At 40.5% G+C, this 15,164-nt stretch overlaps 1 protein-coding gene across 1 annotated transcript in view; it reads right to left on the minus strand.

Annotated features, from left to right (window-relative positions):
• Nbas (NBAS subunit of NRZ tethering complex) overlaps nt 1-15,164 on the minus strand; it is a 312,059-nt gene that overhangs the window by 265,317 nt on the left and 31,578 nt on the right. The window contains exon 10 of the mRNA XM_041639422.1: nt 358-496. Coding sequence (XP_041495356.1) covers nt 358-496 — 139 coding nt within the window. The remainder of the gene's footprint in view (nt 1-357; nt 497-15,164) is intronic.

A 15,164-nucleotide genomic window follows, 5' to 3' on the forward strand; every position in this document is an offset into this window, starting at 1 on the left:
GTTACCTGCTGAGTCGCCTCATCTGATCTACACTTCTTTTCTATTATCTGAAAATATCATTACTAAAAGGGAAGTCAAGTTAAATTCAATACATTTTACTATATTTGATATATAGTAATAACAAATGATGTTTTAGTTATATTATTAATATTATTTGGGATATACTATTCATTGTTATTAATACATTTTAAGAACATTTTAGTTAGAGTTAATAAGCAAGTGAGAATAATAAAACACTAAGATCACAGAACCATTAATTTCTCTTTTGTGAGACAAACATTGCTGGTTATATCTTTCACAGGTTTCCTTGTCTAACACCAATTAGGAAATAGTCTAGATAATTGCACTACCACATACCTCAGTGACCGTATCTCCACTGCTAGTAACTTGCTTATAATACGGTGAGCCTGAGAGGACTCTCCACGCAGAAAGGCCACAGCTAGAAGCTTTGGAAATGCCCAGTTCAGTAGTTTCACATCCACCAACCAGTAAAAGTCTAGAAATAACAAGAACAGAATTAATAAATTACAAATATGAACAAGGTAACAAGAAAACAGTGCAGAATTAGCCCCCTGAACACAGAAAGCTAAAATTGCTGTCATTATACCTAGATGATTACTATTCAAGAAAAGAAACCTAATGGTTTTTCAATTTGAACTTCACCTTCACTGATAGAGAAGCAAAAGGTAAACATTTAGGCACCTAAATGCATCCAGAAATTTAGAAATAAAGGGAAATGTCTGGAATTTGCAATGCAGCTCACAGACACTGGCGTTATCAAACCTAACAAGCATTGGCAGGAACCAGACACACACTCAGTGATGCCAACACCATACGCGATGCAATGTGGCCCAACTGCAGCCTTAGAAAGACGTGGCAGCAGCTGGGTGTGTGCCATGGGAAAGAGCACACGGCAGTAACTGCTCAGAGGTAAGAGGAGAGCCGCATGTTACTCATGATTCACTTCTGCCTGCCATACTCCATCAGCAAAGGACAGGCCAGTTACTAAGAGAGCAAACAATCTACTAAACACTAGAGAGTCAAAGATACACTATGCAGTCACAGCAAAACTGAGCTGGTAAACAATAAAAGCCAAGCCGCCACTTCTGCAGTTAAATCAGGGTCAGTACATCTGGCAGAATCCTGCATAGTAGCAGGATAGTGATCCTTACAATCACTTATGTGAGAGTGGGGGGAGGCACCAAGGTAGAGCCAGGAAGGTGATCAGTGGCTAAAGCACTTGCCATGCAAGCCTGATGTCCTGAGTTCGAACCCCAGACCCAGGCAAAGGTGAAGAGAACTGACTCCACAGAGTTGTCCCCTGACCTCCACATGTACATATGTATGCACATGTACAAATAATAATTACTAAACAAACAATGATAAAAACTCAAGGTGAAATTTTGATATGCTAACAGAAAAACATCCATTGTTAATGTCTTATCTGTCATCAATGACAAGAGACAACAGAAATAACAAGAAAAATAATCCACGCATTTCTTAATGGTTAAACTAATAATTATAAGAATGAAAAGAATTTTCATGTTTTAAGAGAGCCCACGACCAAAGAGAGTGGTTCCCTGGACCTCTGCTCACATGCTGTCCCCACCCCATCTACCACTGTCTCAAGTGACAGGACACTGTGTCAAACTCAGCCAAACCAAAACCAACAAAGCCTCCCCACCACAAAGCCCCCGTCTGGCTGAGACGAGAGTGAGCTTTCACCACACGGCCGCTTTGTTCTCGGCCACATTCAAGGGAAACCTACAACTTGAAACATTTTGGTTTTTGTCTGTCTGTCTGTTTTTAGTAAGGATAACACCGCATTTCATGAGGTTTATAAGATCTGACATAACAAAAGACTAAATTATAGAACCATATTAACTTATACTTTTTTTTGAGATACTTTACTATAAAGGCAGTGCTGACCTCTAGTTCCCAATCCTCCTGCCCTGCCTCACAAATACTGGGACTGCAGACATGTACCACATTTAAGTTTATAACTGAGTAATATAAACTTATAAATATCAATAGCTTGACATCACATGATGACCACTTATATTTCACCTTTGAGACTAGTACAGGTATATACAAGGGTTGTCAAACAGAACTACTCTATTGTAAACACTGACACCTGAAACCCTAAAAAAAAACATATATAGATCCACCGGAAAAGACAAAACAGACAAGATAGCCTGACAAAATTGGGAGCAGGGGGTGGGGGGAAATGGAAGGGAGGAAGGAGGGGAAAGGGGAGGGGTGAGGAGAACTTGAGGAAATGGGATAGTCAAGAAGGAGGAAGGACAGAGATGAGAGCAAGGAAAGAGATAACTTGATTGAGAGAGCCGAGCCATTAAAGGGTTAGCAAGAAACCTGGCTCTAGAGAATTCCCAGGAATCCACAAGGATGACCCCAGCAAAGACCCTAAGCAATAGAGGAGAGAGGGCCCAATCTTGACTTGCCCTGTAGTCAGATTGATGAATATCTTAAATATCACCATAGAATCTTCATCTAGAAACTGATGGAAACAGAGGCAGAGACCTGCATCAGAGCACTGGACTGAGCTCCCAAAGTCCAGCTGAAGAGTGGGAGGAATGAGAATATGAGCAAAGAGGTCAAGACCATGACAGGTACACCCACTGAAACAGTCTACCTGAGCTAATGGGAGCTCACAAACTGCAGCCAGATTGGGAAGGAACAAGCACAGGACCAAACTAGTCCCTCTGATTGTGGTTGACAGTTGCATGGCTGGACAGACTGAGGGGCCACTGGAAACGACACCAGGATTTTATCTCTACTGCATGTACTGGCTTTTGGGGAACCTATTCTCTTTGAACGGGTACCCTGCTCAGCCTAGATATAGTAGGGAGGGCCTTGGACCTTCCCCAAAGCAATATGCCTTACCCTCTCTGAGGAGTGGATGGGGTTGGGTGGGAGGGCATGTGGAAGAAATGGGAGTAGGGGAGTGGAACTTGGATTGGTATGTATAATGAAAAAAAAAGAGTTTTCTTTTAAAAAAAATAAAGGAAAAAAAGTAAAAATTAAAAATGTATCAGCAACCTAGCTTCTGTGCTAGGCAGCAAAGAAATGTAGATTGCCAATCAACTGCCCCCACATAGAAATTATCTTGGCTTTCCAGGTGAGTCCATGAAATCACAAGGATCCCAAGAGTGGAAGGAGCAAGCAAAAGTGTCTGGCTCGGAATGAAGTAATGTGTGACAGACTCAACTGGCTCAGGGCAGCTTTGCAGGTAGGCAGGCTAACAAGCCAGGGAATCTGGAGAGTCTAGGAAAGCCAGAAAACCCTCCATAATGGCCCTACTGGCACCTTGAGCAGCCCACCAATGCTCATTTCAACCTCTGATCTCCTGAAATCAAAATCAGTGCAGCTCTACCAGCACATTCACAACGATATGGTAGAGCGGTCCCAGTAAACTACAGCACACCATGCTTCACCGCCAGTCCTAAAACCCCAACGACTATCAGACTCCAGTGCCACACGGTGCTTCTCAGCCCCCAGCTGCTTCCTAACTTGTTTCTGAACTGAGCCAACAATAATGCAGAAAGAGAGGGGGGGAGGGAGGGAGGGAGGGAGAAGGTGTAAGAACTTCAAAACTGAGTAATAATCCTCCAGTATCCCAGCTCAGAAACCTATGACGTCAGGTAAGTACTCACTGAGAGAAACACAACTTCAGCCTTCGCTCACATCCTTTCTCCTGCTCTTTTTCCAGGCAGTACTAACTAGTTCACATCAGAAGATGAAGAGACAACAATTCGAGAGGGTGGCTGGAAGCTAACTGGACTATTTCTACTCCAGGCGAACACTCAGAGCTAAAATACAATTTTGCTTGTTCCCCAAGGTCAAAGACACACCGGGTCTGCAGTCACAGTGACAGCACTGTATGTGTCCAGAGCACTCGCTCTGTGCAGATCACTGCTCAAGTAAATGTTCCCAACTACCATTACCCTCATAAATCTAACTACCAATCTGGAAAAAAAGTACAGATGAAAAAATTAAAAATACTTTAAATGATAATACAAAGCTGTGATCAACAAAATCTAAGGAGTGAGACTATAGAAAATAAAAGGCATGATTTCTTCAAGACACATGCAAACTTATACACACACATCAGCCCAAATCATTACATTAATTTTGACATCACTTTATTGATTCACAAGGTTCGCAACACTGACTGAGAGCTAACCTGCAAGAGATTATGAAAATGAAAATCAAAGCAGGCCACTGCTTGGCTGAGTAAATAAATATTCCTCCATGTGACTGCAGCATTAGAGGAGGTTTCTAGGACAACAGACATGCTGAGGAGCAACATTGCACTGGTAAAGCCATGCTAATGGAGGAAAAGCCAGCCAATGGCTAGAAGAGGAGAGGAGTCTCAGGCCCAACATGATACACTCAGTAAATACCTGCCAGTGGCCTGCAAATGGAAAGCTCCTCCCTCCTCCTTAAACAGCACAGAACACACAGAGGTACTAGGGCGAGCCATCTCCACAATGACAGTCTTTACTATAGATTTCAACAGTAACAGAGGAGTATTTAAGGCAGGAAGGGGGTAGGGGCAGTGGGGATAGTGGGAGGTGGCAGTCGCACTTATTTTATAGGAATTTTACTTAGTTTTGTTTGAGAGGAACAATGGGTTCGTGTGTGTGTACATATATGAAATACGATGTTATATACTTTTGAGCCTTTTATTATTTTGACAAGTCTGGTCTTTTTTTTTTTTAATGGTGCTGAGATGTAGCCCCATACCTTCTGTCTGGTAAACAAGTGCTCCACCATTGAGCTCCTCCAGTTCTTTAAGTATTTTAAAATTTTGGGCCATGAGTATCTTTTTCTTTCCTTGTTTCATTTTTGTGTGCATTCTGGTCATTGTATATAATATACAACACCAGGAACTGTTGGTTATTTCTTTTAACCATTTCATTAAACAGTACAGGACAATGTGAACACAAGAGTATGGTAAAGCTCACCAACAAAAACTGTTCAAAACACCCATTAGAAAAGTGCTACACTTGAAGAAAGAAAGCAAGACAGCAAGTTCTCTGTTGAACTATCAACATGTGAATGACACAAACCCTTCTTAAATTAATATACAAAGTGCAGGCACTTTCAAAGGAAATACTAGCAGAATTGTTCACAGAACTGAACACACTGAATTACATGGGAGGAGAGGGGAGTGCCAACTCAATCCACATGGGGCAATCCACCCTGCCAAGCTGGGTTTGGTGCATCTCAACTTGAGAGCATTTCCCTGCCTTTGTGTCATTAAGACATCCACACAGACAAGGGTGATGATGCATTCCTGGAATAGCAATATTCGTGAGGCTGAGGCAGGAAGATGGCAAGTTTGAGGCCAGGCTGGCCTAGACAGCAAATTCCAGAACAGCTTGAGCTATACATACTGAGGAAAAAAAAACATTTATGTATATATGCATATGTGTGTATATGTATGTAACACATATATGTGTGTGTGAATAAAGATTCTACTTAAAATTTAAAACTTGTATTTACAGATTAAAAAATTGTAAATGGGGGAAGTTTATAACATATAAAGTTAATAGTACATCTGTATAAAGGATTTAAAAAGATCCACCACCAATTCAAAGGAATAATGGACAAGGAATAAATAAACAATGGAAAGACATAAAAGAAATCCAAAGACCAAATGTGCAGATTTATACCAACCCCCCTTAAAGGTTTAGTAAGTCTTACAAACTGGTGAGATTACATTTACAGTGAAAATGTTTACCAATGTGAGAAAGTTTGTGGACTTTCTCAAAAGATTGTAGTTTGTAGAAACTACAATCATTATTAGTGTGGCTCTGTTTACAATGTAAAGTGGAAAAATATTTTTTTAATATAATAAAAGGTCACATGCTAAAATCATGAAAGCTAAGCTGGCTCTGAGGTTTAGAGCACTGGTTGCTCTTCCTAAAGACCCTAATTCAATTCCCAGCACCCACATGGCAGTTCACACTCCAGTCCAAAAGGATCCAACACCCTCTGCTGGCCTCCATGGGTGCTGTATGTACACAGTACATAGGAATAGGTACAGGGAAGACACATCCATACACACAAAATACAATTCAAAGAAATATAAACAAAGTCATGAAAGCTTCCTCTTGGAGGGTTAAATATAAGAAGCAGGAACTTAATAGCTATAGCTTGAGCATTCTCTGACTTAACACCAAAATTGCTATTAGATTTTTATAGAAATTAAGTCTACAAACAGGCGATAGGTAGGAAATAATTTATAGACTAATGTCCTTTTCTGCTTCGTTAAGTTCCTCCACCAAGAATACTCAGATGCAGGGCATAGGCAGAGGGGTCAGGCTGAGGTTTACATTCAAAGTCATATGTAATACTGTCATATATACGACAACCATATTATCATATATTTATGTAACTGAATTATATAAAGATAAATGTTAAATGTTTAATTATAAATAAAACTCTAAAGCACATGATTCACAAAGCTGCTTTTCTTTCTTTACCTTGCTTTAAGTAGATTTATTTTTATTTATTTTTTGTTTTTTACTGTTTGAGAATTTCATACACAAATATAATGTTTTAAGCAAATCTACTCTCACTCCCCTCCAACTCCTCCCATACCCTCATCGCTTTTCCCTCCCAAATTCATGAGCTTTTTATTTAACCCACCGGGTAAGCATAGTACTGCTAGCATGTGCAAGGGTGTAAGGCCACCCACTGGAAAACGGGCAGCCTACCATGGGCCATTTCCAAATGAAACTCACTCTTCCTCCTCAGTAGCCATCAAGTGCCAACAGCCCTTCAGCTGTGAGTAGGATGCTATGAGATCCTCCCTCATCCAGTCCAGAACTGTGGCTGCCTTGGTCTTATGCAGAGTCACAGCTGCTGTAACAAATTCCTGTCTCCTACTGCTGTTCAGTGAGCCAAGAAACCATGCTGGGTGGGTCAGAAGCCCTAGGAGACAACTCTGCTACTATTCAGCTAAATGGACACTAAGCTAAGCTAAGTGTGACCTAAAGAATTATCTTTACACCCACGTGTTAGTGCAGCTCTCATCATCAGAGAAGCTGATTCACAGAGATTCACAGAGGCTCAAAAGGCAGAAAATAAGAAGCTATAAAGTGTTCAGCCTTAGTTGGAACATCTACATTATACGGCTCTCCCTAAGACTCAGGGGTCATCATCGGAAAGGAAGCAGAAAGAATGTAAGAGCCAGGAGTCATGAAGGAATGCCACAAACAGCGCTTTCCGGGCCGCAGCACTCATCAACAAAACTACTTTTCATTCACAAAAACAAGATGGAGAGAGAAAGGCTCTTTCTTAATAATCTTCAATATGAAATCATGTAGGTATTAGCAGAAACTATCACGATTTTGGGACTCAAGGCATGAAGCTCAAAGACCTTTGCACAAATGTATGTAATCTGTAGACATGGCTTTCTCATTAATTTTGTATATGAAGTGTTCAGGAAGTAATTGAAGGACTGTCAGACAAGGCCATTTCTAACTCTCCTAACAGCAATGAGTACCTAAACTCTCCCATTTCACAGTCAATGTGTATCAAGTGCACAGCCTGCTTAGCAGGTTTGCATTCTGTTATGTACATTCCTTGCTTCTCTTACACAGAAATGAGCAGGACCCAATCCACTGCAGATGAAGTTATTAGTAGCCATTAGTAACCACTAGCTACTGTTGCACAGAACCTTGGCAGCCACCTTAGAGCTAGGTACAAAACTGCATCAGAGGGACAAGGGCATGAAGAAAGACGTTAGGGAGGGCATCACAGGGATGCAGCCTTTGAAAAGTTCCCAGACAGACAAGTGGGTTAAGTTATAGCACTCAGGCCAAGGGAACATGCTGCATAGTACAGCTAGGCTGCAACGGTGCACGGAGGACTTCAGGAAATGCAGTGAGTGTCTGCAGTCTCTAAAGAACAAGTGAAGAAACAGGAGACGAAGCACCCTTAGCCTCCCAAATATTTAATCATGATCTCTTCCTTGAGCACTTAGCACAATGCACTGCAACAGTTAATCAAATCATAATTCTATCACTGAGCTGGAGCCATTTGGGGTGTCCATTTCATCACTGTATCCTTTACAGCATTTACCCAGTGTGCTTCACTCTGGAAAAATCTATCTAGGAAGTTTGTTCAAAGAACTGTAGCTGCACAAAGATAAGACACAGTCTTCGTCCTTGGCTTAACCTCTCTAAGCTGCAACTCTCCCACCTGAAAAATGAAGAGTTTAACCAATGACAGATGAAGGCTGTTCCAGCTCTAATGCTCCAACTCTCAAAGTCAGAGAAAGAACACAGGTTCCAGAAAAAAAAATAAATGAATAAAGTGACACTGGGGAAGAAAGTACACACACACACACACACACACACACACGGGGGGGGGGGGGGGGGGGGTAAGGAGCCGAATTAACTTGAGCTTAAATAAAGCAAGGGGGCAGAGAACAGGGTCAGCAACAGAGAAGCAGGCACAGCTGCCTGAGAAAAGGACAGGCAGGTGATGCAAGTCCTTCAGTACCAAGACTTTATATAATGCTGATGAAGAGTCACACTGAAAAAGCATTTCAAGAATTAGAAATGGCTTATTAAGGGTCTTAATTCTAGAAATGTTGGAAGAATCTGCCATCTAGTGGTGTAAAATCCCTTCTGGCCCACAAAAAAAAAAGAAATAACCAACAGTTCCTGGTGTGTATATTATATACAATGACCAGAATGCACACAAAAATGAAACAAGGAAAGAAAAAGATACTCATGGCCCAAAATTTTAAAATACTTAAAGAACTGGAGGAGCTCAATGGTGGAGCACTTGTTTACCAGACAGAAGGTATGGGGCTACATCTCAGCACCATTAAAAAAAAAAAAAGACCAGACTTGTCAAAATAATAAAAGGCTCAAAAGTATATAACATCATATTTCATATATGTACACACACACGAACCCATTGTTCCTCTCAAACAAAACTAAGTAAAATTCCTATAAAATAAGTCAAGGTAAGTCTTGCAGTTCTTCATTCACTCCCAAAATAAGCAAGAGGCAGCATTCAGAGCACAGAAAGAAATTCAGTTTGGCCAAGTTAATTTCTCTGGGAAGGAGGGAAGGAAGAAGGGAAGGAAGGAGGGAGAGAGGGAGAAAGGAAGAAAGGGGGATTATAGAATGGCTCTTACATCTACACAAGAAAATATAATCAAAGCACAAAAAATATTCCTCAAGATTAGTAAAATCCAGACATTAAAAAAAAATGCCAAGTTAAATCAAAACACTCAAAAAAACAAAAGACAAGAATGGAAGATGGGAGGGAGGAAGGGAGGGAGGAAGGGAGGGAGGGGGAGGGAGGGAAAAAAATCATGAGATCCAAAGCAACAACCAAGCAGCAGAGCAGCATCAGCCCCATGAAGCTGAACTCTATCACAAGAACCAACACAGCCTACCAAGGAATCTCCAGAGGAGCAATGACAAGGGAGGGGGTCCCAAACTGATTCCCATTTTTTATTTCAATAATAGGCCAAGGTCAAGCCACAACTGCCAAAAACTTACCACCATTACCATATATCACCAATCATACACTATTCCTCACCACAAAGATAAAGAGGCTAACAAGTTGTAGCCTACTTAGCTGGTATCCATCTGGAGACCGCTAATGACCAAACTCTGCCAGCATAGTGAGTTACATATTCAAAATATTTTGATCAAGTGAAAAAACAAACAGAAACCCATCCGGAATAACCAAATCAGCACCCATAAAGCATAGCTCTTCAGCGTTCAACACTCCACTATTTGAAAGTGTTCCCTACTTCCCTAACGACTATGTGTGTCCTCTTCCACCTTCAAAGCCTCCTAGAATAGCACGGCCCCGACTACTGTGTGGTAAGGGACAGATTTGACATAACTACTCTTCAGCATTGCAAGTCACCCTTAGCTGATGATTATCCACTTCAAGACAAGCTGATGTCCTATCTATTGTCCTCTGTAAATGCTGTGTCAAGTTTGGCTTAAGACAACATTCACTTCGAGAACAGTATATTTTCAATCATCCAAAGGCTTGAGCTCTCCTTCTGCACAGCTCTGACTTGCATTATTCATCAGTCAGGTACTTCCCACGGACTGTATGAAAGACAAGTGTTACAGATAAGATGTTCAATTGAAAACTAAAGGGCCTCTTTTTCTAATTTATTCAACTATTTATAAGGAATAGTGCTATGGCTTGGATATGGTTTGATTGTAACCCAAGGCTCTGGTTCTATGGGTTGAAATTTGATCTCTATTGAGAAGTACTAAGAGGGTAAACAAAATTAACTTAACTATATTGCTAAGAGATGGGGGCTTTTATGATATGAGGAATAGATAAAACAATTAGGGGAACCTCCATTTGGGAAATCTCCAAACCTAGTGGTAGCGAAACCAGATGGTGGCTGGGAGCTTTCTTCCCTCTTCCTCTCTCTCTGTCCTACCCCCAACTCCCCTCCTCTCTCTCTCTCTCTCCTGCCCTCTTTCCATGAAAGGTCACAGGATTCCAGCATGAAGTCTATCTACCCAATAAGGCCGACGGACCTTAGACCTTTAGGACTCTAAGCCAAAATAAAGCTCTTTTCTAGAAAGAAAAAAAGAAAGGAAAGATGGAAAAAAGAAAAAGAAAGAAAGAAAGAAAAAAGAAAAGCACACTCGGGTATTTTCTGACAGCAAGTACAAATAGACTGGCAAAAACAGCTTATTCCAGTATGACATACATCCTGAAAATTCATGATATAGCCGAGCGGGCGGTGGTGGTGCACGCCTTTAGTCCCAGCACTCGGGAGGCAGTAGCAGGCAGATCTCTGAGTTCAAGGCCAGCCTGGTCTATAAGAGCTAGTTCCAGGACAGGCTCCAAAGCTACAGAGAAACCTTGTCTCGAAAAACAAAACAAAAAAAAAAAAATCATGATATAGAGGATCTAAAATCTAAAGAGGTCAATACTACTAAACAGTAATTTTGTAGTTAACAACACCTGATAGAAATTCAAAGTTGAATAGAACAAATTTTTGCATACATGTATTTACAATTCAATTAAATTAAGAACAAAGGCAAAAAAAAGACTATACCCTGTTTAAAGTATTCAGTGTCATTTAAAATGTATATTAAACAGTATTTTAAAAAAAAGAAAAGGAGGAGAGTGGTGGCACACAGGGTAGATGGAGAAGGGGAGCAGGGATGAGAAACTCTGATTGTTTAAGGAGGATCAAGTATACTTCTTGGGTTGGCTTAGATATGGAGGGGAAATAAACAAGCATGACCATAGAGTGTATTCCCAAGATGCCCAATTAATTCCTGTTTTATGTTACCCAATTCACCACCTCAATTTCTCTTCTTGAACAAAGCTTGCAGCACCAGACAACATAGTGAATTTCATAAAAACCATGAGTTCGTATGTTATCAATTCATTCCAACTCCTCTATGGCTGATTTATTGTGCACTTATAAAACCCTCGCAGGTGATGAATGTCACATGCTCATATTACTACAGAACAAACAAAGCTGTGATAAATATTTCACCTTCTTTCATTTAAAAAAAAGACCACACAATGAAAATATAAACCACAAGGCAAATGTTTTATCATTCCCAGTGGGATATTTACATTCATCCCTGCTTGACAGCAATTCTCCACCAGGAACATCAATGCCATCCATCTCTGAGCCAACTGCTCTTGGGAGTTACCTTTGACTGTAGAATCCAAAAGAGCATCTCCTTCACTGAGAGAATATGCCGAACTTTCTAAAACTCATTAAGCAGACCACTACCACTAAAACAGTAGTTAGGTGCTTAGATTTTTGTATCATGGTGTTACAGGCATGCACCACCATTTCTGGGTTGGTAATTAACAAGAATTTTTAACTAACCAGAGAGTAAATTTTAAAAAGAGCATATGTCACCCTAATTGGCCTACAAAGTTCTACATGATTTGGCACTCAGCATTAGGTTTTGACCTCAGGTCATTAATCTACTAGTCAGCTCGTGCCTTTCAAACCCGCCTCCCTGCTCTTCCTAGACAACACCAAGGGCATTACCAAGTTAGAGCTAGCTATTCTGTCTGCATGGAACCCTCAGGTCCTAGAAATCCAAAAACAACTACCCTCACCTTCTTGCTGGTCTTTGGTGAGGTGTCATTTTTTTGTCAACGGAGGTAACCTAGACACATTTTTGTTGGGTTTATTATTATTAAAATTACGTGTGTGTGTGTGTGTGTGTGTGTGTGTGTGTAAGTACAATGCCGCAGCACAGGTGAGGACAGCAGAGGGCAGTTTGTAGGAGTCAGTCATCTCCTTCCACCATGTCAGGGTACTCCAGTCATCAGGTGTCATGATAAGCACTTGGCCTGCCCACACATCTCACCAGCTAGACACTCTAACCTGCCATCTGTTCTTTACTCTCCATCTCTGACAACCTTTTTCAGGAGTACTTATCAGCTTCTCCCACCCTATATGTCCTTTACTTGTCACTCATGGTCCCCTCTACAGCAGGTTACATATGGTCTAGCAGAGGGTACAGAGGGAAGAACGGAAATGTACTAGTGCGATACATGAGCAGTTCAATCACACCACAGCCAGCACGTTCTAGCCACACCAGGATTCACTCACAAACTATAATAGGAGCAGTAAAGAAGAGCAGCAAAGCACTGTGCAGACCTGCAGAGTGGGTAAGAAAAATAAATACCATTGTCCACAAACACAAGTCAATATATAACTGGTGAAATTGGAAATAAAAAAGTAGGAATGTGAGCATTTTACTTCAATCTTAAAATCAAAGAATCAAGTAGTACCTAAGAGTGTCTACCTGTAGAAAGCAAGAATTTGAAGCAAGGGATATTTTAGAACTACTTAACACTTAAAATTATATCTAAACATCATTCATAAAAATAAAACATAAAAGAAAAAACTGTAATGGTAAGTGACATCTTGGGAAGTATTCACCATGTGTCCCACACATCCAGAATTAATATGCAGATTATATAGATTATACAAAATGCCACAACCAAAGTACCTAATAAAATAAGCCCTATGATAAGCATTTCATAGTGAATAAGCGTGACTAGTCAATTAGCATACAAAGAGCTGTTCAACAGCATTAGTAGACAAGGAAATGCAAATTAAAACTAGAATGGAATATTTTTTGTTATTGGGTTCTTGCAGAGCTGAGGATGAACGGAAGACCATACACTTATACCTCTGCACTGCACCTTTTCCATCCCAGAAGTAATTCTTTCATAATAGGTATTCAATGTGATATCAACCAAGAGTACAAATTACCAAGGTTATTTTCATGGCTCCCCACAAACTGATGGTAAGGCTTATTGCTGAAGACAACACCTACATAACTCATTAAAAATGGAGCTGGTGCCTACCTAGAGCCTTCACCCTTTGGATTAGTGCTTTTGGTATTGGCAGGTACTCGACATACTACCAAAAGAGGAAGGTAAATATCAACCCAGCTACAAAGCCCTTGCTCTCCAAGAGTGGGAAACCCCAAATACTACTGTTCTACTGAAAGGACAGAGCAGTAAAATGGCTCCTAATGACAATCTGCTATACTCATAGATCTGTGCCTTACTTAGTCATCATCAGAGAAGCTTCTTCCTGCAGCAGACGGAACAAAACCAGAAAACAAGAACCAAACAATGAAGAGAGTGAGAGACCTTGGAATACTCAGCCCTAAACATGATGTGTCCATCAAATCCCTCCCCTCAAGGGTTCAAGGAACCCTTTGAAAAAGGAGGCATAAAGAGTCTAAGAGCAAGAAGGGATGGAAAAAGCCAAGAAAACAAGGCCCTATAAATAAAAGAATAAATGCACATATGAACTCACAGAGACTGAGGCAGCGTGCCCAGGACCTGCACAGGTCTGCACCAGATAGGGTCCTAGAGCTGAAAGGAGAAGGAACACACACACACACACACACACACACACACACACACACACACACCTAAACAGGGATCCATCTCTATCTTACAAATAAAGGAGTTTCCTTTCAGGAAGTCTCACTGGAGAAACAAACCACTCCAAAGGGGAGGCAGAATGCCCAGTAGTAAATGGTCAACACAAAATAAACTCACTGGCATCTTTGGAGGCTCTTTGTCTCAGAGTGTTAAGTCAGGACATTTTTTTATTTTAAACCTCACAAGTCCTTTGCTTATATATTCTGTCTTTTGGTTTTGTGTTTCTATGGGATTCCCATGTGTACAAACATGTGCCTCTGCATCTAAATGCAGTTCTTGTGCTTTTTCTTTGGCTCTTTTTCTTATTTGGTTGTTTTGTCCTATTTCAATTTGGTTGTCTTTGTTTTATTTATCTTATTATTCCTTAGATGCCTCCCTGTTTTCTAAAAGAAGAGACATAAAGGGTGTGAATTGAGATGGGAAGGAAGATGGTGAGGAATTGGGAGGAATAGGAGGAAGGGAAAATATCAGAACATATTGTATGAAAAATAATCTACTTTCAATAAAAGGGAAAAAACACAGCAACAACTGATGAGGGATTCCCCTCTGTATGCTGTGAATACCATTGGTGAATAAAGAAACTGCCTTGGCCTGTTGATAGGGCAGAACTTAGATGGGCAGGGAAAGCTAAACTGAATGCTGGGAGAAAGGAGGTGGAGTCAGAGAGAAGCCGTGTAGCCCCACCAGACACAGACGCTGGAACTTTACCCTGTAAGTCATAGCCTCATGGCAACATACAGATTAATAGAAATGGGTTAAATTAAGATATAAGAGTTAGCCAATAAGAAGCTAGAGCTAATTGGCCAAACAGTATTGTAAATAATAGTTTCTAAAAAAAAATAAAAAAGAAAAAAAGAAAAAAAACAGAGAAACAGAAAAAGAAAAAAAAACAAAAAATAAAACTTCAAAAAGTAAAAAAAAAATATATAGTTTCTGTGTGATTATTTCTGGGCTGACAGCTGGGAACAAACAAGCAGGCCTTATTACAGACAACAAAAAGAAATGAGAAATAACAGAAAGGCTCATATGCTGATGGTAAATTGGTACAACTACTGTGAAAAATGGTGGCATTATCTGATGAACTTGGAGATGTTCCCAATAGTCCAGCCAATCAAATCTTGGTTCTGCATCCTGCAGATACTCATGCACATATGTGCCAAAGTAATATGCAATGTCTGTTA

This window comes from Microtus oregoni, unplaced genomic scaffold (assembly GCF_018167655.1).
Source record: "Microtus oregoni isolate MIOR12 unplaced genomic scaffold, Mior012 000058F_ref0000040, whole genome shotgun sequence".
In the NCBI taxonomy this organism is placed as follows: domain Eukaryota; kingdom Metazoa; phylum Chordata; class Mammalia; order Rodentia; family Cricetidae; genus Microtus; species Microtus oregoni.